Raw genomic sequence first — 24,861 nt, 5'->3', positions numbered from 1 at the left:
CGGGTCAGTGTGAACCAGCAGCCGAGGACAGTGCTAACACCCAGGATGGAATCCATCCCGGGTCAGTGGGAATGGCCGACAGCAGCAGCACACACTCCAGCAGGCCGTGAGCATAATCCTCCTTTGTGTCTCTTGGAGTTTCACAGAGGTTGTAAACGTGGCCTTTGGTATTTTTCTGAGCAATCCAGCTTTCAGCTGCGTAGAAATTACAAGACGTACACCATGAATCCTGGGCTTCATTGAAGTAATGAAAAATGCCTTCAGTAATATGAAAATTTAAATACGTTTTCTTTGATTTTTTTTATAAGTGATACTGATTAAAAATATCCACTCTCCTACTTTTATGCTCACAGTTTAGTTTTCTCGTTTGCATGTTGACAACAGACTCTTTAAGGGCTCAAGGGGAAGTATTTCATTTAAAACAAAACTTTGTTGGGCAGTGGTGGCGCACAGCTTTAATCCCAGCACTTGGGAGGCAGAGGCAGGCAGATTTCTGAGTTCGAGGCCAGCCTGGTCTACAGAGTGAGGTCCAGGACAGCCAGAGCTATACAGAGAAACCCTGTCTTGAAAAACCAAAAACCAAAAACCAAAACCAAAACAAGCAAACCAAAAAAAACAAACCCCAAAAAAACAAAAAACCCAAAAAACCCCAAAACTTTATATGACACATATGTGCTTTCCTATGTGATTTAGGTTGAATACACTCACTTTAAGAACATGTTCATCCTTTTTCTCAATCTGATAAAAACTAGTGCAACTTCTCTTTAAAGTAAAGTTTAACACAGATAAAAGTGAATTTTCCTAGTTGGAAATGTTCCTCTACCCTCCATTAGATAAACAAAAGATTCCAAGATAATTTAAACAAAAAAGGATTGGGAGGTGTCACCAGAGGCAAAAATATGAAGCACCTTAGCTTTATGTCCTTGGGGACAGCAAAGTTCAGAAGAGGACTCCAAATTATCCCATTGCTGGAGCTGGTCTCTAACTAATGAGCACAGATAGGGGGACAGGTTTCAGACCTGTGTCTGTACGCTGTGCTGTCTGTGTGCAAATGTGCTGTGCTGTCTGTATGCAAATGTGTCTTCAGGGGCCATGGAAAGGGCCATCATTTTCAAAGGTCAGTGGGCTAGCGGGTAAGTAGACAGCGTCAGCAGCATTGGCAGTCTCTACTTCATCACCTTCAAATACATGCTTTCTAAATTTAGAAGGAGAGATTAAGCCAGGAAAGTGTGGCTGAGTGGGTTAAGGCAGGATTGCCCTTTCTGCACACCCTTCTCTTTATTTAGCCCGAAGCAGGTCACCTGAGAATCTCAGCGCTCCAGAGAGAAGGCCCTGCTCCCTTCACTGTATTATTACCGTCATCACATGAGCTTGCTTCTCTGGTTTTACTCACTTCTCCCTAAGCAACTGTGTAGTTTTCGGTGTTTTCTTGTAATTTAAAAATGTCTTTGTGTGTATGTGTACAGATGTGTGGGCATGTGTACATGTATGTGTTTCTGTGCATGCATGTGTATTTGTGTGCATATGTATGTGTGTGTATGTATGTATGTGTGTATGTGTGTATGTGTAAGTTCATGTGTGTGTGTGCACGAGTGCCCACATATATGTATGCTGTCTCTGCCTTCCTATTTTTGGGATTATAGATATGCTGTTGCTCTTAACTTCCAGCTTTTTGTATTAAAATTACTTACCCACTCAGTGACTAATATTTATGCATCTATCTTGTTTTGGACTAAGGGCAATATTTTCTTTTGCCAAGCTTTCTAGTTGGGTCTGTTAAATACTCACACAGTGTGGATCTATGTCTGTTCTTTGGCTTACACGTGGTTCTTTTAGTGGACACATGGAGCGGGAATGGAATGACCTGAACAATACCCTCAAGAGCTCCATTGTCTAGACAAGGGGCTAAGACTGTGGGTGCCTGCTCTTTTCCAGAGCTCTTTAAACAAACCCAGCCTTGTAAGGGACCAGTGGCTTGTGCCTGAATCAGGACAAACCTGTTTTTACGGGCCCCATTGCTGGTCTATCCGAAAACTCTCAGAGGTATTACTCGCTGTAGGGCACAGTCTGGGCATCTTCACAGAGACTGCCCACTATCAGCGTGTCTGTAATAAAGTGTCTGTGGGCATGGAAGAGCAGTTCCTTGGAAGTTAGACTTGTTCTGTGCCCAGCAGGGTACACAGCCTGCGTCTGTTGGCCTTTGGAGGAAGGGGCCTCACGTGTTCTTGCTGGTGCTTGGCTTACAATCCCTCCTCCTCAGAGAGCTGGTCTCAGGCATGTCAGGGATACTGTGGGGTCATCCTGACCACTGTGGAGTGTTGCAACAACCTCAGACAGGCTTCCCAGGTGCGTTATTATTCAGCACAGAAGAGAGACAGAGCTCACTGTAAAGTACAGCCTGCTTTCAAGGGGTGATAGGACTGAGTCAGGGGGTCCATCTACATCGACATTGAAGGCAGGCTTTGCACTATTTCTAAAGTTTCTAGAACCAGACAGTTTTCCTTGCACACTTTGTCCTGCTTCAGGGACCTGTTTGGTTTAACTCTGCGAGCGGGCACGTCTTTATTCTTTATTAGAATGTTCCCTGCTGCACACTAATCTTGTAAGGTACAGGGATCTTGGAGCGAGGGTTAGATAGTGATTTAGTAATGACCTTCTGGGTAGTTCAGGATGTCATAACTCCTTCCTGGGCCAGAGGCATGACTCAGGTCCTGTTCTGAGGTATCCACAGTTCTGTGGCTCCAGCTGGTGGTTTTTCAAGCTGCTGAGGGAGGGGTCATCCAAGTGACCCCAGACATGTTAATATTTAATGAGCTTCCTTGCAGTATCAAGATCTGAAACCCTAAGACCACTCAGTTGACATTGAATTGATCCAGCTGCTTTGGCCTGAAGTTGGGTTTAAATGAGTTTAGAGTCTCCACTCTGTTGGCTTTCAACCTCTGGAGACCATCAGGGAACCCAGGTAGAAGGTGTAGACTGTGAAGAACCATTTGAGGATGAACTGACTATATGGGAAGAGATAATGTTAAGATAGTGATTGAACACATACGATTGAAAGACTAATAGGATCACTCCTACACTTATAACCCAACCCCACCTTGAAGGCAGAGATCCAGTTTACAGCTGTTCATTGTGATGGTGCCTCATGAGCTTTGGATGTGATTTTTGTAGTTCACTTGAGCAGATGAAACAGTTGAATTGTCTACACAGTGTTCAACACTGATAACATCACAGAAAGCCCTAGAACAGCCTTGAAGAAACCCCAAACCACATGATTTTTATCATTATTATTTTCTATCTTTTATTTCTGTAGAGCCTCTTTTATTTCTATTTGCCTCTTCAGAAAGGTGTGTGTGTGTGTATGTGTGTGCGCATGCATGTGTGCATTCATGCATGTGCATGTGTACACATGTGTATGTGTGTTTGTGTGTCTCTTGATTTGAATTAACAAGCCACTGGGAATTCCTTGTGACAATTATGTTTATGACAGAAGTTCCTGTAGGTGGTGCCAGTTGATGCCTTTTATCCCCTGAAAAGGCGATCCACCCTGGAAGCCCAGAAGCAATGGAAGCAGATAGATAGACAAGACATAGCAATTCTCTTATGTTCTATCTTAGACACAATCTCAGAGCCACATAAGGAGAGAGTTCTCGAGTTTATAGGGTAGAAATATAGGTATAGGTTCAAACATAGAGACACAAGGCATAGCTGTGAAGAAGGGAGAACAGACAGCAAAGAGAGACCCAAGGCATGGCTGTGAAGAAGGGAGGACGGACAGCAAAGAGAGACACAAGGCGTGGCTGTGAAGAAGGGAGAACAGACAGCAAAGAGAGACACAAGGCGTGGCTGTGAAGAAGGGAGGACAGACAGCAAAGAGAGACACAAGGCGTGGCTGTGAAGAAGGGAGGACAGACAGCAAAGAGAGACACAAGGCGTGGCTGTGAAGAAGGGAGGACAGACAGCACACCTGATGTGTCTGCTTGTTTGACCAGGTATTTAAGATTCTTCATATGTTGACTTCTCCAAAATTCCAGGAGAAATGTTACCTCTAGGACAGTGGTTCTCAACCCATGGTCACAATGAGACCATTGGAAAACACAGATATTTACATTATGATTCATAGCAGGTGAAAAACTACAGTTATGAAGTGGCAATGAAATTAATTTATGGTTGGATGTCACCACCACATGAGGAACTGTATTAAAGGGTCACAGCATTAGAAATGTTGGGAACCACTGATCTAGAAGTTTCCAATTTTAGAGTTCAGCCTGGGATCCATCAATGAATCCAGCTACCATTTTTTGGGGGACCGTAGTGGCTTTTTTTTCTGATGTAGGAAATGCAGTGACCCAGTGAGAATAGCCAGGTGTTCTCAGTGCATGAACTAGGTAGGCATGGTGGCAGGAGCTGTAATCCTAGCTCTCAAGGTTGACAGGAGGTCATTTCAGGGTCACCTTTGGTTACATACAAAGTTTGAGGCCATCCTGGGATATATGATATCCTGCCTAAAACAAACAGGAACAAAAATCTATAAAACAATCATATTCCTAGTATTTCCTAGAGCCGAAGGAAAGGAAGTGTCCAGGGCACATACATTTTGTTGTTTTGTCAGTGGGGTGGACAGACAAAGAAATGTGGTGTATTTTGTTTGATACCAGATTAAACATTATCAAATAGCTGTCAAAAATAATATCAAAGAAATCCCAAAAGTCCTATTCATTTCAGAGAGTGGGGGATAGAGATAAGGTTGGAGCTGGTGTGCATTCTCTTAAGGGAAAGGAATGTGGGTTGGGGTTAAAACAAGGTATCTGCTAGTTCTGGGGCACACAGCCTCATGATCCTGTTGTGGATCCTGGCTCAAGCCTTCAAACAGGAACACATCTTCCAGGGAAGCAGAACCTGTTACTTAAGCCTCTGTGATGGTCCAAATTGATGCTATATGCAGGGCCATGTATACTTATCTGGGGACTTTAGTTCTTCTGTAGCTGCCAGACATCTACCTAAGTAGCTGGCATTGCTCCATAACCCTGCAAGGGTTTATCGTTCAGTTATCTGATGTGTGTGTGCAGGGGCGGTGGCGGAGAGACAGTCATCCTGAGTGCCTGCCGACTAAACTGAAATCGTATCGGCTAGCAAAATCTGCAAGACTGGCCATTATGGGAAAGACTATTTCCCATATAGTCTGTAGGAATGTGGGGAGAGAAGGCAGATATTTGCCATCAGAATTAGGGGTAAGGCTGGTTGGTTAATGGAGCCACCCATCGTATTAAAGAGTGGTTATTTGTACAGGTTTGGGATACAGATAGTGAGCAGGATGCTTTGCTGGCTAAACCACCCTACTAAGGGTTGACTCCTGAAACTGGTGGGTGGGGATGAGGAAGGATTTCACTGAACTATTTCCATTCCACAGTTGTGGGCGCCCCGTGGCTCTATGTGGTGGGATCTGGAAAGTTCTGTTTTTAAAAGCTAAGTGCCTCCTGCTTAGACTTTAGATTGTGGATCTCCATTAATAAATTCCAGTTTAGTCTCTCCCCACCACCTCTTTATCTCTCTCCCTCCCTCCTTTTCCCTCCTCTCCCCATGCCTTCCCTCTCTATCCCCACCACCCATCCACATTTCTGCTTTGAGCAGGACTCACTCTGTGTCTCTTCTGTGAAGAGTGCCATGACCCAGCTTCTAGACTGTTCTTGTCCTGACTCTATGCAGCTGGTTTATAGTGACTGAGTAGTATGCGATGACAGTACTTCCTCTTCTAGACTGTTCTTGTCCTGATGCTGTGCAGCTGGTTTATAGTGATCGTGTAGTATGTGATGACAGTTCTTCCTCTGTTAGTCAAGCCTCTTCCCATATTCACCTAGAAGTAAGTTTAGGTTGTGTAGCTGATGAGTGCTGTTGGAACACCATTTCAGTCCTTCATGACTCTAAACGTCATTGGCTTTGTGCTGTAAGCGTGACGCTGCTCTCTCTGGTAACATCCCACCTGCAGCCTGCCCAGGCCCGCTCAGCCCTGTGGTCATGCATAAGTAACAGTTCTATACTTTGCAGTTTCCCAATGTTTTGTCTTTGGAATAAATTTAGGGCTTTGTGGATTTGGTCACTGACCTGCATCTAACATAGTGTAGAATATAATGAATACTATCCGTTTCTGTTCTCTAGGGAGGAAAACTCTTGAAATATCTTTATTTAAAACATTTCCATAATAGTAAAAATAATAAAACCAACAAAACCTAACTGTCCGTACACGCTATGTAGTTTGCATACTTCTGAACCCCTGGTCCCTGCCTGGAAACCAGCCAGTATTCTGTGGGATCGTGTTTTTGTTCAGCTTGGTTACTGACTTATTTTCTGAAATTAAAAAGGATTGTTTATTGAATTCTCCAGTGTCTCCTCCTTTGTTGACTGCTGGAACTTTAAATTAAAATCATTATTCTTCATAATCCCTTTACAGAGTTGAGCGATTTTCTGTCTCTTCCCCTGGGTTGAACCAAAGCACATAATAGTTGTTTGTAATGTTTTGCCCAATATTACTTTTATTTTTTTTTTCCTTTTTGTTGGTGATGGGATTTGAACCTGGGACTGTGTGCATTCTAGACAAGTGCTTTGCCACAGGACTGGACCCCCAGCCCAAGGCTGCTTCTCCCGAGGTTGTTGTCTCCCAGGCTTTGTTGCTTATTTTTAGCTTCTTTCTTTAAGGTTGACAGACTGTGCAAGAGGAGCTTTGCCAGTCAGAGCCTTGCTCACACGTTGATACTAGTTTGTGTCACACCGGGTGTTCTTCCATGGGACATGGCCTTGCCAAAATATGGGCTCCACTTTCATGGTTCGAAAAGGTAGTCTTTTTTTTTTTTTTTTTTTTGTGAGATAGAGTCCCAGGTAACCCAGATTTACTTCCAGCTCCTGATTTTGAGCTCCAGATTCCTCCATTTCTATGGTGCTGAAATTATAGGATGCCCAGCACAGAAAAAAAAGAAATCTAATTACATTTCTAGAATCTGCTACTTTTGCTTCTTACCCATAATTCCTCTTTGATAGGAAGTAGAAATGCTGTGGCCTCTGTCTCAGGCTGAGCATTCCCAGGGAGCTGGCTAACCTGCTCTCCCAGTCTTCCACACCGGCCTCCAGATCCAGGCAATGCTAACTACTGGTCTCTTCGTGGCCTCGGGAATGCACTTCTCGCTCACTGTCTGGCTGACTGTGTCTCACCTTGGGAGTGGAGGCTGTGCTGTCCTCCCCTCTTCCTCCTCATGGCCTCTCAGTGACAGCTGGTGGTGTGGCTCCCTCCACCTTGCTCAAAGCCCGAAGGTCTTCCACACCAGTCTCTTCCATCATTGTGAGCACAGTCACTTTGAGAGAAGCATGCAGAGCCTTATTTAGCAAGGATGGGAGCACACTACAGAGCCAAATGCAGAATTGTATTAGGAGTACTTATGAGTACTTGGCAGTGTTCCTAGAGTGGGGGATGGGTGACTCTTTGACCCAAGGACACCACAGGAGACCTTGAGATCTGCTCTGACTTAGTTGGTGGCCTCAGCCTGACTGCACGTTTAATGAGCTGCGAGTCAGCAGGTGGTTGAGCCTGCTCTCTGGTCAGAGACAGATGGGCAGGAGGCAGGGAGATAGGATTCTGAGATCCATGACTCAAAAGTTCAGTTCTCTGAGACACAGGAGGGGCATTCTGGGAAGATGATGAGAGTGGGAATAGTGTTTGTTTACAGGGATTTGATGCTTAGCGAATGACAGAGGAGATTCTGATGGGGTGGGGTTGGAGGTGGGGCTGCAAACAGTGTTTGCCAGGAAAGAAGCAAAGGAGAAATGTAAAGCTGATGAGGTTGGCTGGCTTTAAACTGACCACACCCATCTTTGCACAGAGTCTTCCTTCAGTGTCATTTGATTGACAAGGCAAACATCTGCTTAACTTCTCAGTTTGAGTGAGTTGATCCTGGAGCACCACAGGGAGTGCATCTTAGGGCGAATGCAGAAACATCCACTGGCCTGGTGTATCTCTATCACTTTTCCTGAGTTTAGACTGTGGTCCGCACTAACTGGGAGCCTGCCACTGCGGATAGGGCGGTTCTGACCCAGCTTGAATGTGACATCGACCCCAAGTGTAAGAAGAAGGGACCATCTGTTTCTCTCAGAGGCCCTCCCAATAGGCTAGTGTAGGCACATAGTGAGCCTTAACAAACGTTCTGTGTGTGAGAGTGCTAATGGGTACTGTTATACGGTGATTCCAATAGGTGATATTTAGCATATGTGCATGCCCTGGGTTTCTTTCTTAATGTGATATATCAGGTAATGATAATTATAATTACTTATTTTTGGCATCTCAGTAAGTCTTACAGATACAGTAACTTGAAGTATTACTTTTAATTTAATTTGTTTTCCTCTCTTCATTGTCCTTCACACACTTGGTCTGTTCGTTTGACTCTTGAGGGTGTCATGGTAACCTGGCAGGCAGCACATCCTGGGGTTAAGAGGGCCTTGCCTTTCTTCCCTCAGCCGCTGTGATGGCTGCTTCTTCATTCATCATCCTCTTACAGCTCACCTTCTGTGATAGATTTATGTCTTGTGTGCCCTTGATGTTGACTGTTTCCCCCCATATTGAACATAGTAGCGTATGGTGTGTCTGCAGTGTCCATACGTTCATACAGCAGCAGTGCGCACAGTGGCCGTTTACGCTGGCTTTCCCTCATGAGTGCTCAGCAATACCACTTACCGTGTAACGTGGTCTTTATGAGGTTGTAATAATGTGCATGGCTCATTCAAGCTGAGAAACTTCTGATGCAATAACAAAAGCACACATTAACATCTGGGACAGATGTTTGATAAGATAACTACAAATTATATTTTTATTGTAAAAGTAGTACTGTCTATGACAAACATAAAATACACACTGGTGTTGATTTCAGGAATCCAACCTCTTGAGCCCGGTGCAGGATGGCATGAAGACACCTCAGATCGACAGCAACAAGGGCAACAACTACCGGATCGTCAAGGAGGTCAGCAGATGAAGCCGCTTCCTCTGGGCGCATAGGCACACAGAACTGTTTTTTTGCTTACACCTATGTCACAGTGCTGGGTTTAATGCGATGCCTCATCTTTCCAAAGATCTTGATTAGGCTGAGCAAGCTGTGCGTGCAGAACAAGAAATGTCGTAATCAACACCAACGGTTGCTGAAAAACATGGGGGCTCACTCTGTGGTGCTGGACCTCCTGCAGATCCCCTATGAGAAGGTTTGCCCCGTTTTACTGTCTGTCTTCAATTGAAACATATCACCAAGTCATTAAAGAATTTCCTCTCCCCTTAGTTGTTTAAAAGGAACCCTGTCCAAAATGCCCAGCACCCTTGAGTTCTCTCTCGTGTTTTCTATGCACAAGGGCATGCTTTTACACAACTCTGCTTTAGCCTCGCACATTTGGAAAGTATGACAAATTCTCACACACCATGAAGGTTTTTCCCATAGTCCGTGCCATGTCCTGTTGACACAAGTTCCTGCGTTAGAAGCATGTAGACTCATGGTTTGGTTGTACCGTTTACTTCTCTCTCAGGCCTGAACTCTCTTAGATTGCCAAGTAGAAAAGAGTCCCCCCTTTCCTACCATGCTCCAGTTCAGTACCCTGTCTTCTGCAGGAACAGGGAAGGATGCTAAGTTCTGTGTAGAGCTTCCTCGCAGGCACATGCAACTCTGGTTTGTTCTGATGCTGGTGATGTGTCTGCTGGGTTCTCCACACTGTGGACCTCCGCCTCCCCTTGCCACGAAGAACTATCCTGTGTAGAGGTTCTATTGAAAATGCCCCATCTTTCACCCGACTTTTAATTCACATTGGTATTGGTGGGTAATCAGAAAGTTTGGGAGAAAGAAGGGGGTGATCTGCATAACAAGGAGAAGGTGGGAAGCGTGGAGCAGACAGACAGACAGACAGACAGGAAAAGTAAGGAGAAGGTGAGAAATGTCTAGAACACAGGAGAGAGGGGGCAGGGCAGATGGACGAGAGGCAGAGACACAGAGGACGTGAAGAGAGATGAGCCATGGAGGGAGGATGCCGTGCTGTGTGGGCCTGCTCTCTTGGTGTTACATGTTGCCCTTTGACCTTCAGACCGACGAGAAGATGAACGAGGTGATGGACTTAGCCCACACCTTCCTGCAGAACTTCTGCCGTGGGAATCCGCAGAATCAAGTTCTCCTACACAAACATCTCAATCTCTTCCTGACTCCTGGAGTAAGTACCACGATGGCTCCCAATACGTACACTTACAGCAGAGCGTGTGTCGGACTACCGCAGCTCGAACAGAATCCTAGTGACCTTCATGCGCTGTTCCCCCTTATCGTCATTCACCCCATAAGAATGAGTGTTTCCATTGAGAAAATTCTTTAAATAATCTTAAAATATAGACAAATTTCTATATGTCAGTGGCAGTTTCATTTATAATATATAGTTTAATGTTAGAATCAAGTTGTGAGAACTGAGAACTGGTTTGATGATACCATGATGATAATGGTAAATATGGGGGCTGGGGGATAGGTCAGTGGTAGACAGCTTGCCTAGGCAGGACCCAGCACACACCCTAAACAAACGCACAAGGGCTGAATGCAGATTATTCAAAGGTCACATTAACAATGGCCTGTTAAGAGTGCATTGGCAGGTCCCGGAGCTGGGTACGAGCATTCACTGTGGATGTGTGGGGGTCCGAGTTCAGATCCCCGGTTCCCACATAGAAGCCAGGCATGGCCGTAAGTGCCTATAATATCAGTGCTGTATGGTAGAGATGGGAGGATCTCAGGAGCCAGTGTAACTGGAATAATTTTTAGGTTCAGCGAGAGACTCCGCTTCAAAGGAACAACATGGAGAATGATAGAAGGGCACACCAATCCTGCTCTGGTTTCTACATGTACATGTATAGCACATGTACCTCACTGTACTCACATGCATACAACACACATGTGTATATCACATGCACATAGAATGATAAAAAAAAAGTTCATTAAAAGATCTTAAGAAAGAGCCAAGTTGGCAGAATGAATACAGTGTCCTCAAGAGCAGGGCTACTGACAGACACTCGCGGACTTCCATTCTCCAGCTGAGTCCCATAGTGAGGCCAATTTCTTCCAGTGGCTGCACTTCACATAAGACAGACACTGGCAACTCCTGGTAGCTTTATGTAAAACATGAAGCTGATTGTAGGCAGGGAACTTGTGCATGGTAGAGTAGACGGGTGATCTTGTCACAGTCACAAATGCTCTCCTCTGCTCAGCTCCTTGAGGCAGAGACCATGCGGCACATCTTCATGAACAATTACCACCTGTGCAGCGAGATCAGTGACAGGGTGGTCCAGCACTTTGTGCACTGCATTGAGACACACGGCCGCCATGTGGAGTACCTGAGGTTCTTGCAGACGATCGTGAAGGCAGATGGCAAATACGTGAAAAAATGCCAGGACATGGTGATGACTGAGGTAGGTTCTCAGTCTGTCTTCTGAGCTTTGCATAGGTTTACGCTATGTAAGCACAGATAAGGTTTATGCTCCAGCAGTGAAGTGGCTCATGACAACCTGACTTCACAATTATCTTAGAGTTTTTCTTTTTGATGAGTAATGAGTTTAGATCTGTTAAATAAGGAGTGCTTGTTTTTGTTTTTAACCTTAAAAAATGGTGTGTGTGTGCGTGTATGTATGTGTCTGTACGTGACTATGTCTGTACATGCACCATGTAGATGCCTGTGAAGGCCAGTAGATTGAGTGGATCCCTGGAACTGGAGTTAAACATATGACCTGCCTAATGAGGATGCTGGGAGTTGAACCAGGGTTCTCTGCAAGTGTTTTTTTTTTTTTTTTTTTTTTTTTTTTTTTACCATTTAATCACCTCTCCAACTCCTACAATGGATGAAATCTTCTGTAGTCACAACTTATTTGGAATGAATCCAATTGTCATATTTTTAAATGCTTAGTAACTTAACAGAATAATGGAGTTCTGATGGTTCCAGGGGGGCATTCTTGGACACTGTAATGGTTCTTGATCTCTTTCTGAATCCCAGGAGGGGCTTTCTCGGCCACTGTAATGGTTTTGAAGAACTCCATGTTAGTTAATAGGAAGTGATTGATTGTCGGGGCTTTATTAGGACAGTGGGAACTGGGTATTTTAAATAAGGTGAGAGTTTGAGAAACATGGATGGAATACTCCAGCTGTCTACCGTACTTCAGAAGAGGTTGATACTTACCAGGCACGATCATGCTTCTTCGGAGAACTGGTGACCAGGTGCTGGTGGCCGCCTGTGCACCAAAGCATCTTCATCCTCAGCTACAAGGCGGTTACCTGCAAGATTATGTTGGTCTGTGGAGATTTCCATCATCATGTGCCTTCCAGTTAGAGATGAGAGATCTATCTCTCCATGTTGATTCCATGTACTACCTAGAAACCTTAAAAATTAATCCAGCATAAGGCCTTGAACTTTTGTATGTGAATTATTGTAAAGAAACAATAAAGAGAACATTGTAAAGTTATGAAATCCATTCTCAAGAAAACCTGTATGGGAGCTGGGGGGAGGCTCAGTCTATACAGTGCTTGCTGCCCAAGTATGAGGACCTAGGTTTGATATCAGGACCCATGCAGGAGTCAGGCCCAATGACCTAATCCTGTGATCCCAGTGCTGGGGAGGCAGAGACAGGATCATCCTGGGGCTTGCTGGCCATGCATTCTCATTGAATCTGTGAGCTCCAGGTTAGTGAGAGACCTTATCTCAAAAAATAGGGTGGGAAGTGATTGCATATGAGGCCATCAATGTCTGGCCTCCACATGCACACAGGCGTACACATACCTGCACACACACATTTGCACAAACATGGACAGATACACACAAGCCATGCTTAGCTCATACTAATTCTTCATTACCTACAAATATGTGGGAACTAATTTGACTTTAGAATCTGATCATCACAGTAAGGATCAGATAGAGAAAGGAATGCATAGGCTCTTCCTATGTCACTTATCAAAGGGAATGCTTCTTCTGTGTTTAGGAAATATTTATGATAGTATACTAATATATAACCATATTAAGGCACATACCTTTCTTTGCAACAGGACCGTCAAAGTGAGCCAGTCAGATAATTGGCTTGTTGATGTAAATGTTACCAAGTTAAGTACAATAACTAAGTTAAAATTTGTAAATCATCTGTAACCTGACCAAATATCTCATATCAGGTGTCAGTAATAGAGAATAGATAACAGCACGGTAAATCAAATTTGCTACTGTCTCGAGTTCTCCACTAAAAGCACACATCAAAATACAAGGAGCAGTCAGGCCCTAGGCATCCTCACCGGATCATTTCTTGGCCATTTCAACTCTCCGTTCTATTCTCCGATGCCTTCCCATTAAGTGAGGAACTTTCTAGATTTTTATAGCATTGTATGTACTTGAAGCAATATACAACTGATTACTTATGTACATTAATTACAAATGAGGTGAATCCTTTCACATTTTATCATTCACTTTTTATGATTCGTTTTTATTGTTAATGGGTATATGGGCATGGGTGCACTGCCGGCAGAGACCAGAAGAGGGCGCCAGATCCCCTGGTCCTCTGCAGGAGCAGGGTGTGCTCTTAACTGCTAAGTCATCTCTCAGTCCCTCACTTCTCTAGTTTAGTGAGAATGGTCTGAGGGCCTCAGATGCTTGCTTCCCTGGTGCTGGGATCACAGGTGTGCACCACCAGGCCTGACTCTGTGCTGTTGGATTCACATCCCATCTGCAGCTCTCAACGGCTCCTGCCTGGTTTCAGCAGCATCAATAGCTGGTCACCTGGCACTTGGTTTTGACCGTTCCCTACTCCCGCCTTGATGAAGTTCTACTTTTGCAGTATTTTCTGTGGTTGTCTGCAGGCAGGCCAAGCCTTTAGAAACGTGCTATGCAGAGTCTCTTTTCTTCCTTTCAGTTGATCAATGGGGGTGAGGATGTGCTGATATTCTACAACGACAGAGCTTCGTTTCCCATCCTCCTCAACATGATGTGCTCCGAGAGAGCCCGTGGGGATGAGAGCGGCCCCCTGGCCTACCACATCACCCTTGTGGAGCTGCTGGCGGCATGCACCGAGGGGAAGAACGTCTACACGGAAATCAAGTGCAATTCTCTCTTGCCTCTGGACGACATAGTGAGGGTGGTGACCCACGATGACTGCATTCCGGAGGTCAGCCGACAGATGCTCATCATCCATAGACTGTGCTTTCGTTTTTTTAAGGCTCACCTGGATGTCAGACGTCTCCCACAGTAATATTTACGATGACATCTCCTATTTAGTCAAGGACTTAACCGTACTTAGTTATGTAATCTACAAAGTTGAAAAGAGCACAAAAGTTTCTAGTTTTTATTTGTGCAGAGGGAAGACAGTTCCCTTGACTGAGAACTACATGTGTCTCTTAAAGTCTGCATGTGGCAGTGGGCTTCCAGGGAAAGGTTCACTTGTAGTTTTTGAGCCCAGAGCAGGTGGCTCACAGGTGACTCACAGTGATTGATTAGCGAGCCTAGGCTGGTGCTGCAGGGGTTCATTTTAGATGCCATGGCTTTACCTTGCTGCACGGGATGTGTGTCTCCCTGAGAACATGTCCCTATCCTCTCTCAGCCTCTCTTCTACCTCAGCTTTCATAGTTGGGGGAAAATACTTCATCAGAGGATGGTTTTGTGCTAACTATCTGTGAGGCTTCCCGGAGTACATACTGCAATGATTTCTTTCTTTTCTGCTATTATGGTATGTTACAACAGGTTCATATATGTCCTCAAAAAGACAGAACTAAAAGGGGTCAAGGATGTCTCAGCCCCTGTTCAAGTAGCCCTGGCACATGCATCACAGTAATGGACCCAAAGGGATATTTCTGTGGAATCGTTAGCACCTCGGGGTCCTTCATGCCTCGGTGGGGCTGAGGTGAAATGTACAGGAGTATGGTGGAGAAGAGGAAATCCATGGGCTCGGCCCTTATCCCAAGTTCTCCCCTCGGCCATGTCTGACCCCATGTTCAGTTCTGTCCAAGGGCTTTGCTCCACCTCACGGCTCCAATGAGGGTCTGATGAGTCGAAGCTTTACTTCCTCAGAGGTCAGTTCCGTGCTGTGCGAATATGGCCATCCACATCTCTTTCCATGTGGAAAGCAGGCTGTGTGACTTGTGCTAGCTCTCATGCCTTCCACCAAGAGGACCAGCTGGGAGGGTAATGGCTAGGTGCGCTTTCAGTCACCACGGGAGTATCTGAGGCAGAGCAAGCTTGTGTCCTGTGAATTCAGCAGCGAGCCGGGATCCTTACGCACTGTTTCCTAGTTGTGTCACTGGGTGCAACAGTCACTTAATATTTCTAGCCATCAATTCCCACACTTTTAAAGTCAAGTTATCATCTCCTGCCTTCTAGGGCTATTAGAGGATGATGTTCAATAAGGTGAGGCACAGGAATGGCTGAAGGGTTTCGTGCATGCTGAACTTGGAGTAAAGACTAGCTGCTGCCGAGCTGCTCTGTGCGTGTCTCAGCTCTTCTGTGACCAGACTTGACATCGGCACCTGCCATTGAGGACTTTTTTCTAGACTTACGTGGTGTAGCAGGAAGCCCTACAGCAGGAGAGCTGACCCTTGTTCCTTATGGCTCTGACTCAGGGTCCGGGAGTCCCTCTGGAACGATTGACATGATTTGTTTATGTATACAGCCTTTCCTTTTGAGATCTTCCTAGTGCCTCAAGGGTGATAGGTCTGCTTTGAGTAAAGCTTTTACTTTTCATAGGAATCTCTGGGTGTAGGAGAATGGAATGATAGAACACCAGCTCCCCAAGACCAGGGTGGAATAGCTGTCAAAGAGAAGAAACACAGAACCCTACATATACAGAACAAACTGTCATCCATGATAGGAGCTGACACAGATGGTATTTAGTGGTGTAGAACAGAAGGCAGTTGGTGAGAGATTGAACTTGCTTTTGTGTTTGAAACTTGCACAGGTCAAAATCGCGTATGTGAACTTTGTCAACCATTGTTATGTTGACACTGAAGTGGAGATGAAGGAAATCTATACGAGTAACCACATTTGGAAGTTATTTGAGAATTTCTTGGTGGATATGGCGAGGGTAAGTTAAATCTTCTTTATGTGTGGGTAAGGTCACCAGTATTGATTGGTATCAACGCTGGATAAGGTACCAGTATTGATTGATATGGATTTTGACTGTGCAGTAATTATCTAGATGCCTCTGATGTTTGATCATCTGGACTGTTTACTTACATCTTCACTGGGTTCAAGTACATGCATAGTTAGAGCGTTTCATTTTATATCATGTTTACAAGACCAGCTAGAAGACACCATTTCCTGTCTTAGGTGAACCACAGCTAGAGAAACCATCCCATTTCTCCCTCATTTAGTACATACTAGTTATGTCTGAGGAAACCTGGGCTCTGACCAGCTGCAGCCGGCTCCCTTGTGGAAACCTGGGCTCTGACCAGTTGCAGCCGGCTCCCTTGTGGAAACCTGGGCTCTGACCAGCTACAGCCGGCTCCCTTGTGGAAACCTGGGCTCTGACCAGCTGCAGCCGGCTCCCTTGTGGAAACCTGGGCTCTGACCAGCTGCAGCCGGCTCCCTTGTGGAAACCTGGGCTCTGACCAGCTGCAGCCGGCTCCCTTGTGGAAACCTGGGCTCTGACCAGCTGCAGCCGGCTCCCTTGTGGAAACCTGGGCTCTGACCAGCTGCAGCCGGCTCCCTTGTGGAAACCTGGGCTCTGACCAGCTGCAGCTGGCTCCCTTGTGGAAACCTGGGCTCTGACCAGCTGCAGCCAGCTCCCTTGTGGAAACCTGGGCTCTGACCAGCTACAGCCAGCTCCCTTGAAGCAAAGGATAATTTCTGGGCTGCTGACTGAGCTTAAAGTTGAATGTGCAGGAAGATGTTAAAGAGATTACAGATCTGCAGCTGCGGGGTTGCCTGGCACCTCTAACTGGAGATAAGCTCGAGAAAGACCAAGGTCACAGCCTTAGCAGTCCAGGTTATAAAGCCAAAATGGATTTTATTGTTTTTAAAACCAAAGAAAGCTAGAGATAACTGCCTGACCCAGCTACCGCGGGAAATGCTCCTTCCACTTACGAATTCAGAAGCTGTGAATTCACACTTTGTTTTACTGAGTTTGCTTAAGTGGGTGATTTGTGTTATTTATTATATAAAGTGTTATTTATTACATGAGGGCTGCTGGAGACTTCCTGGAATCGCGGGCTGTCTGCTCGACTCTCACACGGAGGCTGAGCTGACTACAGATTCCTTTGTTTTTCTTGGGTTCTTCTCTGTCCTGCAAAGCAGGGCCCTTCTCCAGGTGGACGTGAAATCTGCGTCTCTTAGGAGGTAGAAGCCCAGGGGCAGACCCCTCCTCCCTCCAGAAAGGTGAAGGAGCCACTGAAAACTTTCTCTTGCTAGTCACAGAACAACTGAGGTGGCCTTCTGGACAGCCTTCCATGCAGATGGCTAGGCCCTGCTCTCCAAGTCCGACACAGCACTCAGGAGATACGATATTTGAAACAAGTCTTAGGTGGCAGCTGTCAGTCCCAGGGCCTCCCACAGAGCCACTGTAATAGGCATGACAGCTAGAGTAGGGATTCCAGGGGACTTACTCAGACTCTGCCTTTCTCTCACTGGCTGGCTTGTGTCGGAGAAAAGTGCTGTAACCATCTGTCCTCGAGTTTCCTTACAATAAGTAAGTTTTCCCAGGATGGAGCTGGTGAGGTAACACACGTGCACTCTTAGCACATGCTGCTCTTCCCAGAGGGCTTGGTGACATTATATCATTACCAGGATTACCACGGGGCCACACAAAGCCTTTTGGGAGGTTTTAGGAGCTTCTCCGAGATCTAAGGACGAGTGGGAAAACAGATTCTACACAGGCAAGAGACATGCTATGCACATGAAGCCAGATGAACATTAAGTTGGACAGGCATGAAGCTGCACAGTATGAAACCAGGCATGTATGCAACCAGGCATGTATGAAGCCAGATGTTGCTGCCTGCAGCTAAATAAAAATGGGTACTCTGTCTGGGAGAGAGTTAGGAGCCTGCAGAGAAGGGAACCAGGAGGTGAGAGAGGATTAAAAAATGGGACCAAGCCATGGTGTGCTTTCAGTATGCCATGTGTTATTCAACAGTCTCTCTTACAAGCAGGCAGGCAGAAATCCCTCCCCCAGTCCGTCAGCATCTCTCGGCCCAATCAGCATCTTCATCTTTGGTCTGTGGAGGCGGGAGTTACAGTGTGAGGTTGGAGAGAGGTGTGACTATGACTTCTTGCAGACATGACTGCAGGAAGTTTGACATGAATTAAGCTGGAAGCTGAACATGTGTGAAGCCAGATATGCATGTATCAAGGCATGCATGGAGTCAGGCATGCATGAAGCAGACCTGCTGGCTACTGGGATGTGAAGGAATCCAGCTGTGCATGAAGCTGACCATGAATTAAGCTGGAATATGAACATGTCTGAAGCCAGGTGTCTTAGTTATGGTTTCTATTGCTGTAAAGAGGAACATGATTGAGCAGGGCAGTGGTGGTGCACGCCTTTGATCCCAGCACTTGGGAGACAGAGGCAGATGGATTTCTGAGTTCGAGGCCAGCCTGGTCCACAGAGTGAGTTCCAGAACAGCCAGGGCTATACAGAGAAACCCTGTCTTGAAAAATCAAGAAACAAACAAACAAACAAAAACCAAAAAAACCAAACAAACAACAAAAAACAACAATAAAACAAAGAGGAACATGAACACAGCAGCTCTTATAAAGGAAAACATTTCAGTTCAGAGGGTTAATCCATTGTGATCAGAGCAGGAAGCATGGCAGCGTGCAGGCAGACATGGTGCTGGACTGGCAGTGTACAGGCAGACATGGTGCTGGACTGGCAGTGTACAGGCAGACATGGTGCTGGACAGGTAGCTGAGAGTTCTACATCCAGATCAACAGGCAGCAGGAAGAGAGAGACACTGGGCCTGGCTTGAGCATTTGTGACCCCTAAACTGATTCCTAAGTGACATACTTCTTCCAGTAAGGCCACACCTCCTCCAAATAGTGCCCTATGATCCTGTAAAGGCCATTTTCATTCAAACCACCATAGCAGGTATACACAAAGCCAGGCATGCATGAATCCAGATGCTGTGAAGTCTGCCTGCACACATGAGTTGATTTAAATGGCTGCATAGGAAAGGAGTCAGCTTTAGGAGCTGACAGCAAGCTTGTAAAACCCCGAAGAACTGACTGCTGCCAGAGAGGAATGAGGAAGAGCTAGAGATGAGTTTTTCTCTAAGTTGGGTTGAGGGCACCCAACACCGCAGGGGTGCAGGAGGAGAGTGGCCAGAGCAACCTCATGTCCAGTTCTTAGTGTTCAGCATCTACTCAGATATTTCGAATAACAATGTCCTAACTATGTTTGACATACTTTGGTTTTATTTCTGCACAACTTAAGATGTAAAGATTCCTACTCTGACTCAATGGTTTTCTTCATTATAGTTTCTATCTTGGTTTGACTTGAGCAGCTATGTTCAGTGAAGCAAAGACAGTGTATACCAGGAGTCGTATGTCCTCCTTGCCATGCCTACTTTGAAATTATAGAGTCATGAACCTCAGGGAACTTCAGGATGGACTCATAATTTTGCTCCTGGAGTCCAGAAACATAATTTGCTTGCCGATTCTCCTGCTTGTTACAGAATGGGAAAGAAAGCTCCCACTCCTACCCACAGCAACTTCTCCAATGTGCCCTTGTGTCGTCTCCCAACACTTTACTTGTGCCTCATACGGGTCCTCTTTCGAGCCGTGTCTGGCTTGCTGTTTCCACATCTTTTGGACTCCCTCTGGTTGACCTGAGCCTACACAGTTGTATTTGGTAGAAATTTGGAGAACAGTTTATCTAAGAGACAACTGAAGTCTCAACACTAGCAGCCGCATAGTGTCTGCTTCCTCCCTCTGTGGCCATTGTGTCTGCTAGCTCTTGGGGTTCTTAAAAAGGCCCCTGGAGTCTCCCGCGGTTTGTAGCTTCCATTTTCCTCTTCATGGCCTTTATCCCTTATAAGGCACAAAACCCCAGTGAGATGGCTCATTGGGTAAAGGTACTTGCTGCCAAGCCTGATAATCTGAATTTGTTCTCCAGAACAAAACACAGTAGATGGAGAGACCAGACTTCTAGAAAGTTGTTTAATAAATTTAAAAATAATTTAAAAAAGACACACAGAAAGCAGCTCCTGGAAAACAGCTCTTAATAAGCTGTGTTACAGTGTTTCATGTGATTATCCTGTTAATAAGCCTTGTTACATTGTTTCATGTGATTATCTCGTTCTGACGGGACCCATGAGCTGTAATACAGCACACTGGGCAGGGGCTAAGCTATTACCAGGAAAGCTCTTGCCGTCTTTCAGGCCATTAATGCCAGCCCACTTTGATCTATGTCCTAATGCAGCCAAAATTGTTGCTTCTGGGGTAGAAATGCTTTTCTTCGTCTTGATAACTGATTGTTGTTGCGGTCAGGAGACTCAGGCCATTATCAGAAAGCACCTGGAAGGGATGGAAGATGATCAATGCTGGTCTGAGACTATAGGTTCAGTTTTTGAAGATGTTCCCAATTCTTCCATCACTTTCAAAACCTTACAGCGACCAACTGTACTCTGAGTAATGTTCTGACAGAACAAAATTAGACCGAGAAAAAAATTTAGGATGTGTGCCCACTCAGTGTCCCATCAGTCATGGTTTAACAAGACAGCAAGAGACTTTGTTTACAGATAGTTCACTCTGGCCATTCCTTCATTCCCTTTCCTACCAAACAGAAGGAAGGAGGTGAGGTAGAATTTATATCTGCTCTAAAGCATGCTTTCCCATTGTTTTCGATAGGTAGGATTAAACAAATGTATTGTGGTTATTGATTTCTTTAAAAGTTGAGTTAGTTACTAATAAGAGTCATTTGAAAGTATTATTTGTAGGTGGCCCAAGAAGCCAGCATGGCAGGGCACTGAGGAAGAATCTGCTGTAGCTTTGACCCTCTGTGTAGCACCTTTCCCTTAGCTCTAATTTTACTGATCTTTCTAACGTTTATGCTGAATTATAATGATGGTGCATAGCTGGACCGGAGGCTCATTATTGGACTGTTCTTAATGATGGAGCGATGGTTCCTTTCCGGCATCATAAGCACTGAGGTTTATATCATTGACAGTATGTATTCTAGTTCATCAGCTCACTGCAGTACCTCCCACCTCGTGTGTACCTATTAACATGTGCACGGTACATGTGTGTGCAGGTGAATGTGTATGCATGGGTGCATGGAGGTTAGAGGTTAACCTGGGGTGTCATTCTTCAGAAGTACCATCCACCTTCATTTTAAGAGACCCGATCTCTCACAGTCTGGCCATGGACTCAGCTCTACTCACAGCTCACAGGCTGGCCAGAGAATTCCAAGCACCCACCTGTGTCTGCCTTTTCAACAGTGTTCACATGTGCGTGCCAATATACCACGCTGCTTTTTTCCTTTTTCTCTTTCTTTCTTTTTTAGTAAAATGTATTTTGGAGCTTGAACAGAGGTCTTTATGCTTGAAAGGCAGTACTTTACTAACTGAGCTATCTCTCTAGCTCCCGGCTCCTTCTTCCTTTGTGTCCCCTAGGGCTATTCAGTCTGCTTGTCTCTCTCTCTCTCATTGTCTCTCTCTCCTGCATTTTTTGGCGACTCCTCAGATGCTTGGCTGATCTCTCTGGATCTTCCCAACTTCCAAATACTGAGCTACAGCAGACCTTGGACTTGATCCCTTCACTGTTTATAAGCGTTTGCTTCCTGGGATCAGCAACTCTCAAATTTGTCCAAGGTTGACTGAAGCCTGCGCCTGTTGAATCTGGGTGTTTACGCAACATCTCCATTTAGCTGTCTGGTTTCAAACTCTTTGTTCTTGCTCTGCCTCAGACCTGCCCCTTCTTGAGTTGTGGGCACCTTGGCAAATGGCAGCTCCGGAATTTGCTCTCTGCACCCAGGCAGACATCTTGGTGCCATTTGCAAATACTTTGTACACCCTAAATCTCATCTTCCCCAAACACTGCAGGTTCTAAAATAGCACACATTTGACTAGTTCTGAACTCTTACGCCATAGTTGTCCACATCTGGAGGGAGAGGAGGAAATCGGATGTGTGAGGGTTGGATCAGCTCGCCCTCCTTTGCTTAGATAGCCCAACAAGTTACTGCCTGTTTGTGCCTTCTCTTCCTTCTCTGTGACCTCCGATTGAACTAGTCTCCCCACAGCCGGCTCCCTGTCCTGTTCACAGTGGTCTCCATGGTGAGTCTCTAGACGCTCCCATCTTAACACCTTTGCCTTCTCCTGAAAGGTTTTGGTCAGATCCTGTTAATTTTATTTTTTTCTCTATGGGGCAATATCTGGCATACACAGCTGGAAGGAGGATTTGTTTTAGCTCACAGCTTTGGCAGTTCATCCATTACACTTGGGAGAGCTAGTGCAGGAGGCAGCCGTCCACCTTATGGCAGGGAGGAAGCAGAGAAAGAAGAAATAGAGAGGACAGAAAACACTCCTGAGTGACATACTTCCTCCAGTCAGGCTCTGCCTCCTGATGGTACCACCAACCACAAGTGAACTTTTGGACAGATAACTTCATATTCCAACTTTAATATTCCGTTCATGCGTATCCCCCAGCACAAGACACTCAGCCCATCTTCATACTTCCAATGCTGTTCTGGAGTCCAAATTCAGAGTCTCCTCCGAGACCCATAGCTGTAAGCCCATAGAGAATCAGTGTTGCACACTTCCAAGGTACAGTGGTATGGCGTATAAGCTTCCATCCCATAAAGTTGGAATGGGTGAACAGCTAGGAAGGAGTGTCCCAAAGCGAGACTGGAACACATCTGGGCAAGCACGAATCCTGTAGCTGTGTATAGTTCAGGGCATGTGGGCAGGTAGTGTGCTGTGGATTCCCAGGTCAGGTGACCCCTCCCATGTGTCTTCTCTCTCCTGCTCAACAGATGAACCTGGTGTTGCTAACATCCGTGGGTCCCTAGAGAGGCTTAGGGTTCATCCTCACAGCCTCTCATGTTAGCATTTCAGGGGCTGCCTGCAGGGGTCACTCTGTCCAACAACAATGACCTGACTTCTCTGTGTTTCTTTGAAATCTGGTAGAAGGCTTCACAGCTCTGAAACTTGTGCATGCTTTGTGCATACAAATCAGCACCGCATGGTTGAGGTCAGGGCCAGCCACTAGCTTGAGTAATACCCAGGCCCTGTGGACTGTGAGTACATTTGTCTCGTAGGGAGGGCCTAGGTGTCTGAGTGTGGTATAGATCAGGAGTGGTAGCAGTGCTCTCATCCTAAGGAAGTCATGTAAGTGTTGTACACTTTTACAACCCCGACTCAGTGATGGATGGTTCTTTTTAATTTCCTGACATCCGTCAAGATAGCATTGTCCCTGTGCAAAGCACAGACCATTAAAAATAAATGATCCTGTTACATTGCTCTCCCCATTGCTGTGTGAAATCTCTGACAAAAGCAATGTAGGGATACAGTGCTTATTATGTTCTACAGTCCCAGCCTCCATGGCTGGGAAGGCATGGCCATGGCTGGGAAGGTGTGGCAGAAGGAACTGGGACCAATGGTCACTCTGTTTTCACTCAGGAAACAGTAAACACTAGGGAGGCAGGGCTGTAGAGAAAGTGCCAAGTCTTAACCTCTGTGACAACAGATCTCAGCCCGTGGGTCTCAACCCCTTTGGGGTTGCATACCCAATAGCCTACAAATCTGTATCACAGTTCATAACAGTAGCAACATTGCAATCAGGCAGTAGCGATGAAATGATTCTTATGGTTGCGGGGAGGTCACCATACCACAGGGTCACAGCACTGGGAAGGTTGAGAACCACTGTTTTATGTTCTTCCTCCACAACAGATGGCAGCATGAGCGGGGACCTGGGGTTTGGATCTGTGAACCCGAGGGGACATCTCTCCTTCCAACCACAGTGGGCTCAAGAGCCGCCTTATGAACCTTGTTTCCTTTGCTCCTACTTTAAGTTACTATTTTTTTCCTCACCAAACTACACGCTTTCAAAGTGTCTCTGCTCTGTTTTGGTTCCTACGTTTAAACCACAAATCAATGTAGTCAGAAATAGCTCTCTCCCGGCCCACATGCTGCTTCACTTTGAAACGTACTACTTTTGTAGTAAAAGGAAAAATTGTTTTCACTCATGGATTCAGGGCCTTCCATCCATCATGACTGGAAGGCATGTCAGGCAGAGCGGCCCTCATCACGTGCTCAGGAAGATGCATGGAGGAGTCTCCCTTTCCTCTATCCTATGGCTCCCACCTGTGGCTTGGTGCCACCCACACTCAGGGCTGGGCTTCCTTGTAGTGAGCTGGAACAGAAGTGGAGGACGTGGCATGAACAGGGAAGAAGTTTACACACTGAGAGGCAGTGGAGTAAATGCTCTGAACGGGCATCAGTGAGAAACCCAAAGCAAGTGTGCATGCAGCATGCTGCACTGACAAGTCCTTCAAGTCAGGCAGTGAGACTTTCCAAAGTGGTTCCGTGGGTTTGAACTGCTCACACATAACAGAACACATGAATGGGATGGTTATATGAAAGATATCCAGTCCTGTTAATAATGTGTGGCAATTGACATGAACCTAGACATATCCATATATTCAGGGAATCTTAGTTTGCAAATGCCTATGCTTAATCAGCGTGTATGCATGTCTTTGAGATGTTCTCATGCTTAACGATTGATGTGGCAGGGCCCCAGCTCCCTGTGGGCTGTGACACCCCTGGGCTGGTGGTTCTGAGTTGTATAAGAAAGCAGGCTGCCTTACAGAAGCTTTGCAACTTTATGAGGTCCCATTTGTCAATTCTTGATCTTAGAGCAGAAGCT

The 24,861-nt window shown here is 45.7% G+C and overlaps 1 protein-coding gene across 1 annotated transcript in view; it reads left to right on the top strand.

The window, feature by feature from the left end:
- Window positions 1-24,861, top strand: part of Itpr2 (inositol 1,4,5-trisphosphate receptor type 2) — a 421,140-nt gene that overhangs the window by 179,629 nt on the left and 216,650 nt on the right. The window contains exons 27-32 of the mRNA XM_031383897.1: window positions 8,910-8,999; window positions 9,109-9,234; window positions 10,099-10,221; window positions 11,255-11,455; window positions 13,928-14,179; window positions 15,962-16,087. Coding sequence (XP_031239757.1) covers window positions 8,910-8,999; window positions 9,109-9,234; window positions 10,099-10,221; window positions 11,255-11,455; window positions 13,928-14,179; window positions 15,962-16,087 — 918 coding nt within the window. The remainder of the gene's footprint in view (window positions 1-8,909; window positions 9,000-9,108; window positions 9,235-10,098; window positions 10,222-11,254; window positions 11,456-13,927; window positions 14,180-15,961; window positions 16,088-24,861) is intronic.

The sequence above is a fragment of the Mastomys coucha genome, unplaced genomic scaffold (assembly GCF_008632895.1).
Source record: "Mastomys coucha isolate ucsf_1 unplaced genomic scaffold, UCSF_Mcou_1 pScaffold20, whole genome shotgun sequence".
NCBI lineage: Eukaryota > Metazoa > Chordata > Mammalia > Rodentia > Muridae > Mastomys > Mastomys coucha.
This window is presented reverse-complemented; position numbering and strand designations above follow the sequence as displayed.